Source organism: Sorex fumeus, unplaced genomic scaffold, assembly GCF_029834395.1.
Source record: "Sorex fumeus unplaced genomic scaffold, SorFum_2.1 ptg000100l, whole genome shotgun sequence".
NCBI lineage: Eukaryota > Metazoa > Chordata > Mammalia > Eulipotyphla > Soricidae > Sorex > Sorex fumeus.
The window spans coordinates 10512516-10532896 of NW_026606157.1; the positions used below are offsets into that span (position 1 = coordinate 10512516).

Here is a 20381-nt window from a genome sequence, read left to right on the forward strand (position 1 = left end):
CATCTAATGAATGGCCGAGGCATTTCCAAAACATGGGGCTCGGCTATCAGAAAGCTCCTCCCCCCAAAGGTGCCCCTCCCACTCCAGCCCCGCTGAGGGCGCATGGTGCTTCCCACGGGTGCCCCCCCCCCCCCCCCCGCCTGGGTCTCCACGTGCTTCCTGGCCTCTGTCCATCTGGAGTGTCTCTCTTAGGTCATGCTTAGATCAGCAGATGTACATGTGTTAGGCCCGAGGGCAAGCCCGTCTGCTCATCCTGCACTCTGAGTGAGGTTTCCACCTTCCGTGCTGATTCCAAGGTGGCATTCCCCTCCCAGCTGGGGGTGGCCCTCTGCTACCTTAGTGGTCAGATGGGCGGACGGAAGGAACACAAGAGTCAGTGTGGACTGAGAAGATGGACAGAAGTGTCTTCTGATGGATCAGTGACCTCCCTGTTAGTATCCACAATCCACTCAGAATCACGTCCTTGTCACCAACAGAAAAACTTTAAGGTGCATGAAAACAAACTCTTCTGAAATATATAGAGGGGTGGAAAAAATAAAATTTAAACAATTTATCTATTAGTTTTATCGTCTTATAGGATACAAACATTTTTCACCTAAAATGGTATTTTAATTTAGGAAGCATTAAACTCTTGAATGTCAGGATTTATCTGGAAGAGGAATAAAAATTACATTCAGCAGAAACTGATACTTTTAAACCAATATGGATTTTAATAACTAAATAGGAAAACATTTCCCTTTACATCAGAATCAACAATGATTGCATTTATTGTAACATCACTATATAAATATGAGGATGTTAATTGACACCTCAATCAAATATTCCAGTTGCATTAACAGACATATATAAATTCATACCAAATGTCAAGCTTCCCCATTATTCTCCAGCAGGAACCTGACAGCCTGGAAAGTGCTCTTTACAAAAAATAAAAAGGGTTGTTGTTGTTGTTTGCTTATTTTTATTCTGCTTTATAATCCTTAAGTATCTAGGTAGTAAAGAGAGCAGCAGAAGCTGGGGGCGTTTCCATGGTGAGTAAGCCCGAGATGAGCCTCTGTCCCATCCTGGGCTGCTTCCTGAGAGGACTTGGCTGTGAGGCACCTCAGGCAGGGTGAAGGGGCAGTGAGTCCTGAGTGCTGGCCCGTGGCTTACTCTGCAGGGGAGTGGCCAGCCAGGGCCAGCAGAAACCTGCCCGCCCTGTGTCAAGTGTGGCCAGCATCTCCTACCATCTTTCTTTCCTGGCTCTGTGCTCGGGCATCACCCGCTCCTGCCAGGGCCGGGCTGGACCCCGGCACTGGGCCTATGCAGGGCAAGTGCCGTATTCACAATGCTTTGGCTCCAGCCCTGGCACCGACGGCGGGGTGGGGGTGGGGGGGAGGGCTTGTATTTAAAGAAGTTTCTGCTGTTGGTCTACTGGCAGATCGTCAAACCGTTCCTAGCAAATAGCGTGATCTGAGATTTCAATGAGGAACACAGGTGACCGACCGAGTGACCGTGGGATTTCCCTTATAGTCCTTGAATTCCTACGGGTTCAACGTTCCATGCTGCAGGCGGCGGCAGATCCCAGTTTCTCAGTATTCGGGGCTCAGGGTCCTTCAGCCACTGCTGTGCGGGTCCAACAGAATTCTTCGCTTGGGAAAAGGAATGGGGTCCCCCAGCCGACTCCTTGGGAACTCTTGTTGCTCTGGGTTTCGGCACTCTGCTGTCAGCCTGGGGAAGCTTCGTCTGAGTAGCGCTTGGAACTGTCTTTTTTGACAAATTCTATAGGACTCCCCTTGTGAGCTCTGATGTTCCGGCCCCTGGGGGTGTGGGACCCCGCAGCCTCCAGCATGCAGCATTGAGTGCCAGAGGGCTCCTTGACACAGTGTCACTTGTCACCAATGAGGAAGCTGTCCCGTGACAGCTGCAAATGTTTGGAAGTTGGATCGTTTCCTTTGCATCGATCGCTTTCAGTCTTTGCAGTTACTCTCCTGGTCAGAATCGGCCACCTGAGTATAAGCCCCTCCTGTGTCATGCACGACCCGGGGTGTCAGGATTGAAAGAAACGCCAGCCAGCGCGGGACTCCATGGCCAGCCGGATAAATGTTGGGGTCCTGCTCTGCCTAAACTCCCCCTTTCCCCCATCCCCTGCTGGTCCCTGCCATCCTTTCCAGTTGGGGTCTTCACGCAGCCTTGGAGAGGCTGGGCATCTGCTTCCTCGAGGCTGCATTTCAAGCCGGGGCTTCTCAGCCAGGGGGAAACAGTCGGAAATTGTTCTCTGGGCTCAGGCACCCGACGCCCGGGCGCGCGGTTGTTTTGAAGTTCCCAACAATAGGCGCCGTTCACTCCCGGCTGTACTGCGTCCCGGGCGGGCAGGCGGGCGGGCGTCCGCGCTCAGTGTGGAGGCGGCACGTGATGGTTCACATGATGCGGGCTGGACCCCAGGAAGCCCAGCCGCTGCTTGTTCTTCCTTTGCTCTGTCATCTGGGGGCCGAGAGAGGAGAGGAGGTGAGCTCAGGGCTCCCCACACCCGCCGTGGGCCCGGCCTCTGCAGATGCATCGGTGGGAGCATTTGCCCGGGACAAGCGAGCAGCTGGACCCAGCATGCGGCTCTGGGCTCCCCGCGTGGTGGTCAGTGAGCCCGAGGGGTGGTTCTGCGCCGAGCTGGCGGCTACTAATGACGAGCTACCTTGCCAGGGGTTCGGTAATTGCTACAGAGGCAGCAAAGGGCCCTGCCAGCCAGCCGCGCCCAGAGGCCCCGGGCACAGCTGCTCGCTCCTTCCTGTACTTCCCCAGAAAGGGGCAGCACACCGAGTGGGTGGTGGGGGACGACGGGTGTTTCGAGGCTTCTGCCGTGGCACCCGCCCACGGGGTGCCCCAGTCTTGCCCCCGGGAGTTGCCAGGGGTGTGGGTGAGTGGCGCCACCTAGCCTGTGCCCCCCCCCACCCCCCAGGCACCAACCTGCTCCTTCAGCTCGGCCAGCTGCCCCGACAGCTGCCTGACCAAGCTCATGGTGGACTCGAGCTTCTCCTGCAGGTTGCGGATCTCGTTCTGCTCACTGTCGCCCTCGCCGCTCACCAGGGACATGGCGCGCATCCGGGGGAACCAGTCCAAGTTCTTCTCCTGCAAGCACAGAAGAGGGGCCACCCCTGTAGCTCAGTCACAGGCCAATTCCGCCTGGGGGGTGGTGGACGGCGGCAGGAGGTGCGGCTCTGGGGCCTTCCTGCAGGGTTCTGCCGGAGGCCACAGCCTGGGACGCCGAAGTTGGGGGAGCCAAGTACCCTGGCCCCAGCACACAGGTGGTCCCGGGCGTGCCTCAGTCCTGCCACCTCCGCAGGGGTCACTTCTCACTTCCCCAAGACAGGCCCAGCCCTGCCCAGGGCAGCGGGAAGTGGGAGGGCACGGCCTGGGGGGGGGGGGGGGGTGAAGGGTCACCGACTTCCCCTGAGGGCAATTATTGGTATACTACTTCTGTTTTTTGTTTTTTTTTTTTGTTTTTTTGAGGCAAAGTGTGTGTGTGAGAGAGCGTGAAAATGTGTGTGAATGTATGACTCTGAGTGTGTGTCTGTGAGTATGCAAATAGGTGTGTGGCAGTGTGACTGTGTGGTAGTATGTGTATATGTTAATGTGTGAGTATGTGTGTGTGAATGTGTGTGGTAGTGTGAGAGTATGTGTGTGTAGTAATGTGAGAGTATGTACGTGGTCATGTGAGAGTATGGTATGTATGTGGTAGTGTGCTGGTCTCCTGTCAGACCCCAAACAGCTTAACCGAGTGTGCTGTGCGTTTACTTTCTGACCGGAAAACAGAAAAGGATGCTTAATTAAATGTCACCATATTCTCCAGGATACTCTCGGTAGTATCTTGCCCACACGGCAGAGCCTGGCAAGCTCCAGTGGCGTATTTGATAGCCAGAAACAGTAACAATAACGGGTCTCATTCCCCTGACCCTGAAGGAGCCTCCAATGTGGCACCATTGGGGAGGATGAGTAAGGAGAGGCTGCTAAAAGCTCAGGGCTGGGGAGAATGCAGACGTTACTGGTGCCTGCTTGAGCAAATCGATGAATAATAGGATGACAGTGATTCACAGTGACAGTGAGTGTGATAGTATGGAGTATGTGTGTGGAAGTGTGGTAGTGTGTAGCGTGAGAGTATGTGTGTATGAATGCATGCGTATGGAATCTGTGGGAGAGAGAGAGAGAGAGAGAGAGAGAGAGAGGGAGAGAGAGAGAGAGAGAGAGAGAGAGAGAGAGAGTGTTCCCCTGGCATCCTAGTGGAGACAGATGGTTAACCAGATACCCAGAGTTTGTCCCTGAACCAGGGACTTACTGGGCATTACACCGATCACAGATAATATATTTTCCAATCCCCCAAATGCCTGTGAGGTAAATGTCATTGTCCCTGTGTGTTCGGGCTGGAACATGCTGGCGTGTGGGTAGGTTTCCACTGCTCCAAGCTGCCCCCTCTGGCCTCCCCAGCAGTGCCCTCCTGGTCAGCGTCTTCCTGCTCAGGGCCGGGGTGAGGGGAGAGATGCCCCGGTGCTGCCCCAGCCTGCCCTGACTCAGCTGTCCGGCTTCCCAGTCCGTGTGGTTCCATCAGTCTGTGGTGGTCTCCATGGCAGTGAACGGGCCAATGCAACATGGAGAGTGAACGCACAGAAACGAGACAGAAACGCCCTCCAGTGAGCCACAACTACTGTGCGTCCCCAAGAACAGTTGCCTGCTGGAGGGTGGTGAGGGGCGGCTCAGGCCAGTGTCCAGCAGGACCTGGCATGAGCCCATCTCTACAAGTGTCCATCAGGGCGAAGGCCACTGCTGCGCTCCTTGGGGCCCTGCAGCACTAGGGCGAGAAGCTGCACTGGACCCTGGCAGGCAGGGGCACAGGACCCCAGGGTGGGAAGCCTACTGTCCCCAACAGGGACCCGTCTCCCAGGGGCTGAGAGTCCTGCTGAGGCATGGGGAGTCGCAGGAAGAGCTAGCCAGGAACTGAGGGGCTGGGGGGGTGGCCACAGTGCAGGGCAGGACGGAGTTAGGTCTGTGCCGTGACCCTAAAGCACGTGGCCCCTTCCAGTCTGTCTGTTTTTCCTTTCCCAGCCTATATCTAGACCGATCCAACGATCTTATTTTCTCAGGGAACAGCCTCATCTCACAGCCTTTGGCTAGAACCTCACCCAACCCCGACCCGCCTGCGTCAGGCTGTTTGTTGGTCACACGGCAGAACATAGGCCTGGAGTGGAAAATCAAACCCGGGATTCGGAGCCAGTCTGGGATGTGAAGACTTCCAAGCCAGTGAAATATTGCAGGGGCCTGGGGCGCTCCATGTTCCGGGGTGCAGAGTCTGCTTGGGACCAACGTTCCCTGCAGAAGGCCACAGGGCAGGAGGCGGTGCTTAGTGCCGAGTGACGCAGAGAGAAACAGCGGGTGGAGACTCCCACTGACCTGCCCTCCGTGAGCCCGGCGGGATGGGCGCTGCTCCAGAGGGTGTCTCTAGACTGCGGCTGGGGAGGAGCACGGGGTGACATGGGGAGACGGAGGCAGAGAAAACAGCAGCAGCTGCAGGCTTCCAAAAGCAACAGGCCGTGTTCTGATGGCGAGAGCCGCCGTGCCGAGCCCCCGGGGCCAAGGGGAACAGGGTGGGCCTGGGCGGGGTGGCCTGTGCTCTCCACGGCCCCTTCCCCCCATGGCTGGTGCCAGGGGGACACGACTCTGGGCACAGGGGGAGGGAGAGGGATTTGGGGGTGCAGGGGTAGGAAGCGGGACACCCGCAGGTGGCCTTGGCCGCCCCACCCCAGAGCTCCCTTCCCGGGGTTCTGTTCTGTCCTCCTGCTGCCTGTGGCGTTTAGCGGTCTCTGTTCTTGCTCCTCATTCCTTTCTCTCCCTCTTCCCTGCCTCTTTTCACTCCTCCCTCTCCCTACTCATCATTTGGTTTCTTTCCTGAATTTGGCGGAAGAGGTGTGGGCCACACCCCACACTGCTCAGGGTTTTCACTCCTGGCTCTGTGCTCAGGGCTCACTCCTGACGGGGCCAGTGATCAGAGTCGGGCCAGCTGCGTGCAAGACAAGTCCTTTATATCTCCCCAGTGCCCGTTTTGAGCTCTTAATTTTTAAGAAGCCTGAGTTGAATGCATTACACCTTTCCCTGGACGTAGAAAAAGCCCAGATTGATTGCTTCCCTCCCTGCCTTGTTTATGAATAAAGCCAGCCCTTTCGTAATAAATTCTTCACAACTCGTGTTTCTTCAGAACTCCCCCGGAAACGACACCCTTCTCTGGAGAATTAACTCCCAAGAGACAGCCGAGTTGTTAGAATGAATGCCGCCCCATGTTTTGTCACTGTGGCTCGGGTTCAAGTCCCCCCCCCCCACCCCATCTCTCCCGGCCTGGAGACTCAGAGGAGTGTGAGGTGTCCAGGTTCAAGTGGACACTGGACAGCGCCAGCTGCGGCCTCACCTCCCACTTGGCGCTGACCTGCCGTCTAACAAAGCGGCCTAACAAAGCGTCACATGTGACTGTCCCCTTGCCGGCACTGCTTAGCCAATAGGAAGTTGTTTCCTTATTTCACCGGGAGTGAAAGAATTTGGCCGACGCATTTGTCAGTCTGGGGTCAGGGCTCTGAGGCCGTGCGGGTCACATGCAGCCTGCTCCGGAGTGCCAGACTCCTTCCTGCAGTGCTCTCGGTTTGCCTCACTTCACCTTACGGCTTTTCAGCTGTTCTTCCCTCCTTGTTCTCAGAGTCCCCGTTTGTGGCAGAGGTGCTGAGGTGTAGAGGCAAGAATGATGGTCAGGCAGGCAGGAGCCTGGGGGGGTCCCAGCATCCTTCTCCTCCCCAGGCTGTCAGCCTGGGCTGGGCTCCTTGGCTTGTTCCTCTCACAGCCCCTTCTCTTCCTGAGAAACGCCCGCCACAAACACACCAGACTCCTGACGTGGTGGATTTTGAGCCCGTTTGTGGTCGTGGTGCCTCCAGAAGTTGTAACGGCCCCACCCTCCGTTTCACGCCCCGGCTGCTCCTTGTCAGTGGTATGCCCTCCTCTGGACACAGACAGGGACACGCGACACCCGACACGGACATGTCGAAGCGTGGACAGGGTGCTCCTGAGGTGTATGCGGAGATGAGGGCCTGGCTGTGACGCTTCTGTCAGAACAAGGGGTCTCGGGTTCCCCTGAAACCAGGACTGTTGTGTAGGGGCCATCAGGCCTGGGGTCAGGAGGGCTGTCCCGTCTGCAAAGCCTCTGCAGACGAGAGTAGCGCATCTTTGGGGATGATTCTGAGGCGGTGCTCCTCCGAGGTCAGAAGCATTCTGGCCGCTCGTAAATTGCGCATAAAGATGCATTTCTGACACAGTTCCCATTTCTGACACGTGCGGGCAGTTGCTCGCTGACTCCAGTTCCACTGGTTCTCTTTTACTTCTTACGGATGCTCCCTGACTCGCCAGTGACCAGCTTGGAGAAAACTCGTTTCCTTTCCTCATGTGCGTCCCCACTCGCCTCTGCCCGTGGGCTTATTTTCAAAGGCCTCGCCAAAGAGCCTGTCATGAGGGCTCTACCCAACCCGGGCCAACCATAAGCCCGTTGGAGCAAGCGGACGATGTGCTGCGCGGTCCAGGGGCACCAAGCTCCGGCCGACCCTCTTCACTCGCACCAAGGGGCCAATTCCTTGACCAAGTCCTCCAGCGACCCTTCAAGCCGAGCAGTCCACAGACTTCAACTGTTGTCCACCCACCAGAGGCCAAATGACTCGGTCACAGCAGCAGCACGTGTTCCTGGGACAGGAGCGACTGGGAGGCAATGCCAGGACGGGGCAGGGCTAACGGGCCGGGGCCCACAGCACAGCTCTGCCCAGGGCGGGCTGCTCCCCACCCACAGCTGCACCGAGGGGCTCCAGGCCAGACGCCCCCTGCCAGCCTGTGCCAGCGGCTCCCCCAGGCCCAGGAGCAGGAAGGGCCTGGCACGCCTTGAGGATCCTGTGGGTCCCTGCTGCTCCCCACCAGTGAGGCCCTGCCCGTGACTCCGTGCCCCACTCCCCCACCAACTTATTCACTTTCCCACATACAAACTCCTCATGCTGCCATTGCTCTCTGGTCCACGGTTGGCAAGTGTCTGGCATGGAACGGGGGGGGGGGGGGGGGTGTTCTGTTTGTCCCAACTCCTCTTCAGGGATCACCCATGGACATATGTCAAGGATGGCGCCCAGGTGACAGCGGGCCCTTTCCTAGGACAGTACCATGGGTCTTCCCAGGCTGGCCCTGCTGAGCACCTCGTCCCCCTCGGAGTCCTGCGCACTGCCTCCCTGGCCCACTGTCTGGCCCGTCTCTGGCTCACTGTGGTAGGAGGGGACGTGGTCTTCACTCTGCTGGCCCCTGATCACGGCCACCCCACTGACTGTGACCCTCTCTGCTGGCCCCGGGATGCTGACCACGGCCACCACACTGACTGTGGCCCTCTCTGCTGGCCCCGGGCCTCTGGCCACCCAGGGGCCGTGTGCAGAAAGTGTCGTTCTCAGGCCCTCAGGGCCTCACTGTTACCGGGGGCTGCTCTAGGTCACGGCGTGGCCGCCGCCAGCACACTCTGGCTCAGCCTGAGTCCACATGGTTCTCAGCGCCCAGCAGCCGGGATTTATGGGGCTTTAAAAGTCCTCCCGGTGGTGGAAAACAGGAGCGTTTGCCAGCGGGTGCAGCCAGGCCCTCAGTCCCGGGGCCTCTGCGTGTCCTCAACCGCGTCCTCGGCTCCTGTCAGGCTCCCTGTGGCCCTTGTCTGCTGGGCAGAGCAGGCAGCAGAGTGCGCTCCCTGTCTCTGTTTCTCCCCCACCCCCCGCCCCATATCTCTCTCTCCCTCACTCTTTTTCTCTGTTTCCTCTCCCCCTCTGTCTTTCTGTCTCTCCCCCCTCTCAAGATTTTAGTGGATTTGGCTTCATCTTTATGTCTGTTAAGATCTTTTTGTCCACCTCAAACTTAAAAACGACTTTCTAAGATGTGGGACATTTAGATCTTTTGGTCTTGTTTGGGGGTTACACCTGGTTGTGCCCAGGGGTGATTCCTGGTGGCGCTTGGGGGCCATGTGTGATGCCTGGGATCAAAGGGGTCTGCTGCACGCAGGCCAGTGCCCGCCCCACGGGTCTCCGGGTCCTTATTCCCAGTGTAAGCAGCTGTGAGCAGACGCTCCACATTCCAACTGTGATGGAGTGACATGCACCAGGACCACAGCAGCATCCATGCACAGTGGCTGCAGTTCCCTGGTGATGACAGACACGGAGCAGGGGCTGTCCCGGGGCCTTGGCTGCTTCTCTGAGCACTTCCCTGGGAAGCCGGGCCCCTCCCGTCTTGTGAGTCAAAGGTGGGAACACGCAGAAGCCAGACTTTGGAGGGGGATCCTTGAAGGGGCGCGTGTGCGACCACAAACCTCTGCTGGCAGAGACAGTGACTTCCCCGCGAGTCCCAGGCAATTTCCAGCGTGGTGGTGTGGAGGTGGCGTCCCTCGCCCCAGGATCAGACAACTCCATCTTTGTGTCCAGAGGTTTCCGGGAACCAGGTGCCCTCTGACCGTCCCCCACACGCTGTAAACAGGCCTGAGTTTGCCACCCAGTAACACTGCCAAGCCACGTCCCAGGGCCACTCTGGGCTGCAGGAGGCGGCGATGGCTCTGCCACTGCTCTCGAAACCTTCCGGACCCCCGAGTCCAGTCTAGAGCAAGAGTCATGATGACCCTTGGCCCAGCACGACCCCCCTCCCCTGCCTGTCCAGCTGGGAGTATGGCAGCAAGGATGCAGGGCATCTCAGTGGCCGTTAGGGGCACTCCGGCCCAGCACAATCTTTACCAAAAGTCCATCAGTTGATAGCAGGGGAATAGCAGGGAAGGTGCTTGCCTTGCACATGGTTGACCGGGGTTCAGTCCCCAGCACCCCCCATACAGTTCCTCCAGCACTACCAGGAGTGATCCCTGAGTGCAGAGCCAGGAGTAAGCCCTGAGAATTACCAGGTGTGGCCCAAGAACAGAAACTAAAAAATTAGAAAAACCAAAAGGAAACCCAACAGCCAGAAGGCACCTGCACTGCACAGAGCCAACCTGGACTTTGTCCCCGGCACTGCAGAGGGTCCCCTGAGCCCCACCAGGAGTGAGCCATGGGGTGCAGACCCCAAATAAACCTGAAACTAAAAACACCCACAGCTGCCGGCACGTAAGCTCATCCATTGGTCTAGCTATACAGACTCACGGGAGTGGTCAACCAGCCACAGAAATTCACAGATACACCATCTCCTGGCTGAAAACTCTGGGGCACCATTGGGAGGGGGCAGCCACTGAATCCCTGCCCTGCCGAAGCCTGGGGAGATGCACTCACATCCCCACAGCCAACACTGTGCCAACGCCCAACTCCATCGCCTCACAACTAAGCTCTGCAGAAAATGGCCAAAAATTTCAGATATACTTCAGGCTGGTAGGGCATTTGCCTTGCGCGCAGCGAGCCCGGCCGAGCTGGGTTTGATTTCTCCACCCCTCTTGGAGAGCCCGGCAAGCTACAGAGAGTATCTCACCCTCACAGCAAAGTCTGGCAAGCTACCCATGACATATTCAATATGCCAAGCACGGTAACAACAAGTCTCAAAAAATGGAGACATTACTGGGCCTGCTTGAGCAAATTGATGAACAATGGGAGGACAGTGTTTTATACTTCAGGCTGGAAACTCTGGGGGCTTCTCAGAGAGGGGGCGAGAAACCTTCCCTCAACCCTCCTCCTCCATACTTTTGGAAGCTCCAGCAACCACGTCCACATCCCATAACAGCTGCCATACAGATTCACGGTCTAGGTAAATATTCTGGAGCTACTGGAGTGGGTGGCCACATACGCCAGAGCTCCAGTTCCACAATGCCGACATTCCAGCAGGAGCTACCAAATTAAATGGGAAAGTAGCATAGAAGCCACCTAAGCCCAATAAACAAAAATAACTAGCAACAACAGCTTGGTAGCCCTCAGACAAGGACCTAATGACCCCCTGGTAAGATACAATTTTCACCAATTTTTTTTTTTTTACTTAAGTATTTTTTGATAACTGCATTAGTCAATTCCATTAGTTGTAACAAATAAATGGTTTTATGCCTGCTAAGGGGGCAAGCCTGGGTGGGGATGGGTGGGGACAATGCTGGAAGGTCACACTGGTAGCGGGATTGGTGCTGGAATATCGCCTGAAACAAATATATCCTGGACAACTTTGGAAGCCACAGTGTTTAAATAAAAGGCCTTGATACAGTGTAACCTCCAGTGGAAACTCATTGTCATTGTCCCTTGATACAGTGTAACCTCCGGCCTGAAGCCCAGGAGCTCCTCTGGCTGGAGCTTTCGCTGCTCTGCCACACAGGACATCCTCAAGAACCTGAACTTGCTCGCTCTTATTTTGCCATTATTCATGCACTTCCTGTTGTAAATTCCCCAATGCGTGCACTTGGCTGGGCGCTCATTCTAGAAGTCAGGCCACACAAAGGCTGCTCTCTCCAGGAAAGAAACTCCGGATAATATCTGCGTACTAAGTGAAAGGAACAAAATGTTTTAATGAAAAGGTAAACCGGTCATTTGAAGGGGCTAAAATAGGATTCTTTTTCAGGTTTGTTTTATTTTGGAGGCCACACCCAGCTGTACTCAGGATTCACTTCTGGCTCTGCACTCAGGGATCACTCTTGGTGGTGCTCGGGGAACTTCAGGGGTGCTGGGGATCACACCCAGGTTGGCTCTGGGGAAAACAAGCACCCTGGCCACTGTACCATCTCTCCGACCCTAGGAGTCTTCGGAAGAATCCTGTTTGAAATGATGAGGCCTGCTAAAGTGTTTCAGCAAAGCAGGACTGCCCGGGGCAAGCGAGGGTCAAACCTTTCTAGCACAGCCCATGGTAGGCACGCCAGGGGCCGTCCTGGCTAGAACCCTTGGGTAAGGTGGCATTACTCTTCCGCTTTGTCCAAGTTGCAATAAAATCCATAAAGTATTTTAAACTGGAAAATCACACTCCCCCCTTCCCCAGGATTCCTTGAAAAAGACACAGGAGAAATCTCTTTTCAAATAATCACCAAACGCCCTCTTCCCGCTTGCTGGCACATGTTCCATGATTATACAACAAACATTCTTTTCCGACGCCAGCCGGGCTCTGCTTTCTGCTTTCCTTAAAGACGTTGCCAGTGTGATGTACAAACTGTCGTTCCTGCCAGCCTCATGGCTAATCCCGGCGACAGAAGCACAAACTGAGAAAAAGGCAGTAAACTGCAAACAAGTAAGGGAAGGGCCGCGCCAGCTTCACGCACAATTTCAAACGCCACTGGAACTGCCGTTACCTGCGTCTTTGCTGACCAGCCTTTTTTGCTAGCTTGGGTTTGGAACTGAGACGTTCGTCAACAGTTGATCCTCCAGAAGGGGCGTCGGACTATGCTTCTATTTTTCACGAGCAGGAGGGTCTTCATCAGAAATCACCCGACCACAGCCCTTTCCTAGTTCTGCCTTCAGAACACAAGCCAGCGGCCAGGGCAGAGGACCACACTCATGCCTAGCAGATAGGAGTGAGGACAGCGGTCAGGGCATGGGACAACTGAGCAGCTGGTCCCTGTCCGAACCCCAGCACCACTGGTGGTTGCGGGCCACCAAGGTGGCCTTAGTGACCCCTGACACTGAGGCCCAAGCAATGCTACATCCACAGGCCTGGTCCTGTGGTGCTGGCCCTGTGGAGCATGGTGACAGACACTGGTGCAGATAAGACCCGACCTTGCAAAGTGGCCCAGAAGCAAAGCCTCAGAAGAGGGAGTATCTGGGCAAAGTTGGCAAGAACAGGGTGTCAGCACCAGGTGTTCGGCCTTGAGCCTCACTCGACCTCCTGGTCACATGATCCAAAGACACAGAAAGCGTCATGTATACTTAATAAGTCATCCTAACCGCAGCATCTAGCCTTGATTGGGACTGGACCGAGGCAAAGCAGAGTTGGAGAGGTGATAGGCGAATAATGCTAAACTGTCTGTGATTGGACCATCCTTTTAAGCCGAGACCTCTTATAAAATATGTATTTGGCAACAGTTAACAGCCAACAGTGTTTCTCTGTGCGCGCCTGTTACCCTTTGCTCCACGCCTGCCCAAACTCAGTACGAAATGTGTCCCGGCACCATTGGGGGGGAGGGGGACTGTTCCCCAACACGGCCCACTGGGAGCACCATTTGGGAGGCCAAAACAAACAAGTGAAGTACCAGATTCTTGGGTGGTTGTTAGAATAAGTCAGGGACAGTCTACACAACCATCTGCACAATTGTCTCAGGGTTTCCTCCGGATGGAAAGAAAGGGACAGGAGGGGCTCCAGAGCACCAACCAGGTGGGCGCCCAGCCCCACCAAACCAAAACAGAAAAACCCAGACGATGCAAGTTTTCACGGAGCACTCCTCCTACTGCCAGAAGCTTCTGTTTCCGCTCAGCACGGGGGCAGGGGGGGCCGCACTGACCTGAGTGTGCACTGGGCTTCCATGTTGCCTTCTGAGAGGACAAACAGGCCACGATGAAGCAGCCACTCCTTTTGAGAGGACAATCCCACCCACCACAGCGCAGCCACTCCTGAGAGGACAATCCAGATCACCATGGACAATGTCTCCATTGGTAGTTTGGAGAACCATCAGGAAAGCAAAGCGATGGCCTAACTGGAATGATGGAAGGACACAAGGTTCCCATAACCCACGTCAGGGCAGGGAGGGCCGGAAGCCCTCCCCCTGGCTGTTCTGGCTACCCTCCCTCTCCCTGCAGCCAGGAAGGGTGGACTGCGAGGGTCTTTCATGAGTCCAAGCTTTCCTCTGATTTCCACGCTGTACTCCAGCTCTCTGAAATCTGTGAAATGACCGCTGAAGTGTCTATGATACAGAGGATGCATGTCCCTCATTTATTTAAAAAAAAATCCTTTTGGTTTGGGCCTTACCCGGCAGTGCCTCAATGCTTACTCTAACGTGCTCTTTGCTTAAGGATCCCAGTGGACCTCAGAGGACTCTCTGGGGAGCTGGGGGTTGAATCCAACTCAGCAAGGCAAGTGCATTACCCACTGTACTGCCTCTCCAGCCCTGCATGACCCCATTTAAATATTTAGGCATAAACTTTAATCTCTGAAGGCCCTTTGAGGCAGCTTCTTGAAACCCTAAATTAGGATTGAGAAAAATGCTGAAATATTTCTTAATGTAAGAAACATCACTTCGCCATTTAAACCGAACAAGACCATTTCCTTTTTCACATACACTTTAACCCTATTCTCCACAAACTTGTTCAGTAAATACCACATGACACAGCTCTTGCCCTTCTCCCCAAGGATACAATTTGTCAATCCACTTGCTCGCTTTCTCCACAGCTCACCTGATTTCTATATGCCCCCTTGTCTCCTTCACTAAAGATGACGTAACCTTCACTTCCACCACAGCCCCAAGATTTCACAAGGCACGTTCGCACACAGATTCAGAGAAAATTTTACAAGAACTCCTAATGCAGATATGGAAGAGCACAGGAGTCGTACGAAGACAAAAAATCTGGCAAGAGAACCAAACAGATATAAAACCTAGAAAGATGTCCGAATGAGCCGCAGGGACAGTCGTCTACGCTGGAAACCCACCATGTGCCTGTGATCTGAACTGAACAGCCCCTCATCTGCTCATTCCTTAGAGTGACCCTCATTCCACGGCTTCCACAGCTCAGGTACAGCTGGCCTGTGGCCAGTTAGGAAGCTGCATCCTATGCTCCCCCTGGTCTCTCGCCAGGCCTGATGCTCCCCAGTGCCCCGCCTCTCTACTGACAGAAAGTAATTCCTGCTCCTTATCAGGCCACACTGGATTAGATACAGAGGAAGGACAAAAAGCAGTGTCCAGCAGGGCTTGCGGACCTGCCTCTGTTCTCTCTTCCTTGCCCAGACCAAACCTGGTGACCTCATCATAACCAAGTGACCCTTCTTCCCATGAGGTCACGTCCTGCAGAGCTCATTTGGAAGTCAGTGCCGGGTCACTTGGCGGCCACCCGAATGAGCAGATCCTTGTAAGAATCTGAGTCCGACTATTGTGAGTCCTGGCTGGTAACGACTCTCCCAGCCTCCGCCTTTCCACACCGTCCACACTTGTGGTTTTGATTATAAAACCACAGAACAGCAGAGCTGGAAGAGGCTTTCTGACACATTCAGTTCAGCTCCTTTGTTTTTCATCAAGTAAAGCAAGCAGCGGGCAAATACCATGGCAGGGCTCTCTCGATCTCTGGTGTTTAGCCCTGACGTGCAGGTCTAGCTCACCCACAATGAGCCCTGCTGGATTCTGAGGTCAGAAACGTCGTGGGGTGCGTATTATTTGCAGCACTCAGCACCGGAGGTCTCCAAACACAGGTCTGAGGGTTCTGGTAGATAATGTTGAATGTTCGTGTGTTTCAGCTTTTTTTTTTCTGCTTTTTCTTTGAGGGGGGGGGGGGTTCACACCCAGTGATGCGCAGGGGTTACTCCTGGCTCTGCACTCAGAATCACTCCTGGCGGTGCCCAGGGGACCAAATGGGATGCTGGGAGTCAAACCTGGGTTGGCTACGTGCAAGGCAAACGCCCTACCCGCTGTGCTGTCGCTCCAGCCCCATGTTTTGACTTTTTAACAGACCAGGCCACTGCGGCAGAGGTTAAGTGAACTGCTTTGGTGGCAGCCATTCTGGAGCATGGACGTGGCCAGACCCTGTGCCCCTCGAGCTACCTGTACACTCGCTCCTGTCTGCCCTGGCTGAATGCGAACTCACTAAAGATCTGTCATTATTTCTCTCTGGTTCCTCTGCTGGTGAAGTCAGCGGCCTGCTCACCCATCAACTGGGTGGGAGAAACAGGGGTGGGCGGATTCCAAAGTCACTTTAGAAGCAGGTGGTTTGGTCTCAGGAGGAGGGAGAGGCGGCAGAAAGGTTACTTGTTTTTCACTCACACTTGGCTGTGCTCAAGGCTCACTCCTGATGGGGTTCCGGGAACCCTCTGGGGTGGCAGGGACTAAACCTGGGTGGAAGGTGTCTTCTCTGCTCTACCCTTCCTGGCCCCAGACGTCTCTTATCGGCCTTCTGAGAAACGGCCACGGGGCTCTCCAGAGGCAGTCCCCCAGCCCCCCGCTGTGTTCTCGTGACCCTTTTTCTCCAGATTCATTTGTCCAATATTGGTTTCTTGTCTGCCTGGTAAGAGCCGCTATCTTGGTGTGGTGACACCTCGTGATGTTTCTCCTCGGCATGTCCCCATGAGAAGACCCTCGGAACAGCTTTCCATGGTTCGCTGGTTCCCTTCGATGCATTATCTGGACAAGTGTCCTTTTCTCATCGATTAATGGGCCCTTTTCCTTTTGAGCTTTATGCGTTCTTTGTATCTCTCGGCTCTTTGCTCTTTGTCCCATGCACAGTGTGCAGATATTACCTACACAGTGAAATCCCTATTCGCTCTGATGGGCGTTTCTTTCACTGCGAAGAGTCTGTCACTATCACTGTCCTCCCGTTGTTCTTCGATTTGCTCGAGCAGGCCCAGTAACGTCTCCATCATGAGACTTCTTGTTACTGTGTTTGGCATATTGAATATGTCACGGGGAGCTTGCAGAATCTATTTTATTTTATTTTTGCTGCACCACTAGGGATTCATATGATACTGTATCATTACAAATACCATGTAAGTCCTGGCAATGCCGCTGCCCCCACCTCTGCGTGGGCTCCTGACTCCTTCCCGCCTCTTCCCTGGGGAGTGTCACATTTTTCAGAGTCTAGAGTTCTTTTCATCACTTGTCTGTTTGCGTTGGTTCTTCCGACTCCTCTTCTGAGAGCAGCCACCTGTCGTCGTCTGCAACTTTCTATTCCTCTTACAGTATCTCTCGGCTGCCTTCCATGTTTTTGCAAAAGGCAGTGTTTTCCCTTTTTAACACCAGACAGAATCCCATGAGTGTGCTGACTGGCCTCTCCATCTGGTTATCTGTGGATAATCGCCCAAGCTGTTTCCATGTGTTGTTTTTTGTGAGTAACGGTGCCATGAATGTGGGGGTGCACATACCTTTCCAAATGGGCATTCACATGTTCTTTGGGTGTTGCTGGTATTTGGCATGGTGTTTATATTTTTTCATATTTTAAGGATCTGCCATGCCATGTTACCTAGGGGTCACACCAAGCTATGTTCTTGTTGACAGAGGACCAGAGTTTTGACACTCCTGCCAGTCTATTTCCAGTCTCTGTGACACAGGCCACAGTTCAGATGTGAGGTGATAATTTCTTCTGGTTCTGATAGATTCTCCTTAATTTTTCTCATTCCTATTGACCACTTGCATGTCTTCTTTGGAGAAGCGTCTGTTCTGATCTGCTCATGTTCGAACTGGGTTTTAAAGTTATTTCATATTACATGGATTCATCAACTATTTGATGTACAATCACCTGCTCCCCTGCCTTTTGGTTTCGGGAGCTGGGTTTTATAGTCTCTGGGTCTTGGCCGTTAATGGGATTACACAGCGCCGGGGGCAGTTGGTGGGTGTAATGCCTACATACTAGAAGATGGGAGGTCTGGGTGGAGGAGACCCAGTTCCAATCCAAGCAGGCTTGGAGATCTACGCCTCGGGTCCTGCACAACTGGGTTCCTCTGCCGGTTCCTTCATGCATGAGGCTTGTCTGAATTTATGGAGAGTGGTCTTAAGCATGGCTGTGGCTGGAACCGAAGGTCTTCAGCTGCCGGGGCTCTGCTCGGGTTGGGGAGGGAAAATCAACCACCCTCCTCCAAGGGGCTCCAGTGAGGACAGCCAGGCGTGGAGGCAGAAGACTCTGCGCTGTTCTCTTCCAGGAGCTGGGTTTTATAGTCTCTGGGTCTTGGCCATTGATGGGAATACACGGTGGCGGGGGCAGTTGGTGGGTGTAATGCCTACATACTGGAAGATGTGGTCCTGGGTGGAGGAGGCCCAGTCCCAATCCAAGCAGGCTTGGAGATCTATGCCCCGGTTCCTGCACACCTGGGTTCCTCTGCTGGTTCCTTCATGCGTGAGGCTCATTCGAAAATCTTATTATCTAGTTCTTACTCTGGAGAACCTGGCAGGCTACCAAAAGTATCCTGCCCGCACAGCAGAGTCTGGCAAACTCTCCGTAGCATATTCAATATGCCAAAAACCAGTAACAGTGAAGGGGTCTCATTCTTCTGACCCTGAAAGAGCCTCGAATGTGGCACTTTCTAACATCTCAGGGCTAGGACGAATAGGACAAAGGAGACATTACTGGTGCCTGCTCGAGGAAATCGATGAACAGGATGACAGTGACAGTGATTCCTGTGGACCACTTGCATGTCTTCTTCGGAGAAGCGTCTGTTCTGGTCTGCTCATGTTTGAACTGGGTTTTAAAGTTATTTCACATTACATGGATTCATCAACTATTTGTCTGATGTGCAATCAATCACCTGCTCCCCTGCCTTTTGGTTTCTGTGGTGGTTTCTTTAGTTGTACAGAAGCTGCTAAGCTTGATAGAGTCCCATTGATCTTGTTTGTGCTGCTTCTTCATTTGCCATCAGAGTTGATACCCAAAGGCATCTCTGTGGATGTTACGGAGATTGGGGTTTGCGGTTCCTCTCTGGAGGTTGGGGGTCAGGTCTTAGGTTCCGGTCATCCATCCATCTGAATCCATTTCTGTGTAGGTGTCTGTGATCTACCTTCCTGACTTTGCGTGTGGCCTTCCAGCTTTCCCTTGCTCCTTGTGCTGTCATCTCAGCCACTTGGTCGGTGCTTTGCTGTCCACATTCATAGGGAGTAATTCTGGGCCCTCAACCCTGCTCCACTGACCTCTGTGTCTGCTTTTATTGCATCAACATATGGTTTTCATTACTACTGTTTGCTAGTATAGTTTGAAGTTGGAAAGTGATACCTTTATTTTTGTTTTTTTTCCCTTAGAGTAACTTTGGCTATTTTATAGTTCCAAATACAATTCATTATGCACGCGTGCATGTGTGCACGCACACACACACTCTAGTTCTATGAAAGTGTCACTTGGATTTCAGTAACAACTACACTGCACTTATACTGCTTGAGGGAATCTAGCCATTTTGAAGATGATAACTCTTCCAAGATCATAGAGTACCTTTCCTTCTCTGTCTTTTCTTTCGGCAACCTCCTAGAGTTTGCAGTACACAGGTCTTTTCATTTCTTTGGTTACACTTTTCTCAAGCTATTTGGTTTTGATGCAGAGATAAGAGGGAGCATTTTTCTTACTTTTCTTTTTGCTAGTAAATTATTGGTGTATAGAAATGCAGTACACTTTTGTATGTTGATTTTGGAGTCGGCCACTTCACAGTCTGATTCTGATCACTCCAAAATTCCTGCCAGAATTGCTTCTTGTTTGTAATAGAAAACAAACACTAACACAGTCAAAGTCTTCTGTAGAGACCTATTCAAACTACGAGTCTATTGCTATTTCCGGTGTTGGACTGAAGACTCTGGAAGCCGCTCAGTTCTCGTGAAGAAAGAATTGGTGGAAATCACGGGTGGATACAGGATGAGGGCCTGGAATATCACAGAACTCAAAGAAAACCCTGGGTCTTCCTCAACTTTCGGCTCCCTTTGCCAATATGTCATGCATGAATTAGGAAGTTTTGCTTTTCGGATTTCTGTGTTTTGTTAGTTTTCAAGTCCGTCATTTCAAAATGCCAGTCACCTTAGAATGTAATGTAAACACCTCAAAGCCTCTCTCGGAGTTAAAAATGATGGACCACAAACAGAGACGGAATCTTAGAGGGCCACAGGGTTCTTTCGAAAGGGCACTGTGTACTTCACGTGGGATCTTTCCAGCTGTCAGATGGTCCTGATGTGGAGCCACGTGGCCCAGTGACAGTGTTGCTCTCCACCAAAGATCTGAACGGGCCCACGGAGCAGGAGCTGGGGGCTCCTGTGTCATGCCTCCATGCAGCTACAGGGGCCGGGGTGGCGGGGGGGCTCTTCCGCCAGCAAAGATGTGAGGAGGCCACAGAAGATCTGTGCTTTGATGACCTCCCCTGGATCAGTGGACATGTCCATGGTCACCCTGTTCCCATGTCCGTGCCAGGACACTCCATGAACCCCCCCTCTGCACCCCATCATGGGAAGAGCGAAGATGAACACAAAATGGATTCGGTGCAGCTTGAAGTGACGTGGGGTGTGACGAGGGGGAAGAACCAAGCGGATCCACTGAGTCAGACCCTCAGTTGGGCAGTCCCGGGGCCTGGGACAACGTGACAGTCTCCCACCTCACCTGGGCTCTCCCCTGTTGACACCGGTAGTCAGAGCACGTGACAGCCAGCGAGCGTCACACCTCTAGGAGAACACGGCCTGCTTGGTCAGGTGTGTGAGTGGCTGAAGGACATTCTGGGCCCACGGAGGGGCACTTAATTCGGCCACACAGGCTTGAGGGGCACGTTGAGCCAGTCACCGTGAAGCTCCGGAGGATTTTGTC

At 53.8% G+C, this 20381-nt stretch overlaps 1 protein-coding gene across 1 annotated transcript in view; it reads right to left on the minus strand.

Annotated features, from left to right (window-relative positions):
• Positions 1 to 551: 551 nt before the first annotated feature.
• The window catches only part of ITPR2 (inositol 1,4,5-trisphosphate receptor type 2), a 342793-nt gene continuing 322963 nt past the window's right edge, over positions 552 to 20381 (minus strand). Inside the window, exons 56-57 of the mRNA XM_056134649.1 lie at positions 2938 to 3099; positions 552 to 2460 (exon numbers count right to left, since the gene is read on the minus strand). Coding sequence (XP_055990624.1) covers positions 2371 to 2460; positions 2938 to 3099 — 252 coding nt within the window. The 3' untranslated portion in view covers positions 552 to 2370. The remainder of the gene's footprint in view (positions 2461 to 2937; positions 3100 to 20381) is intronic.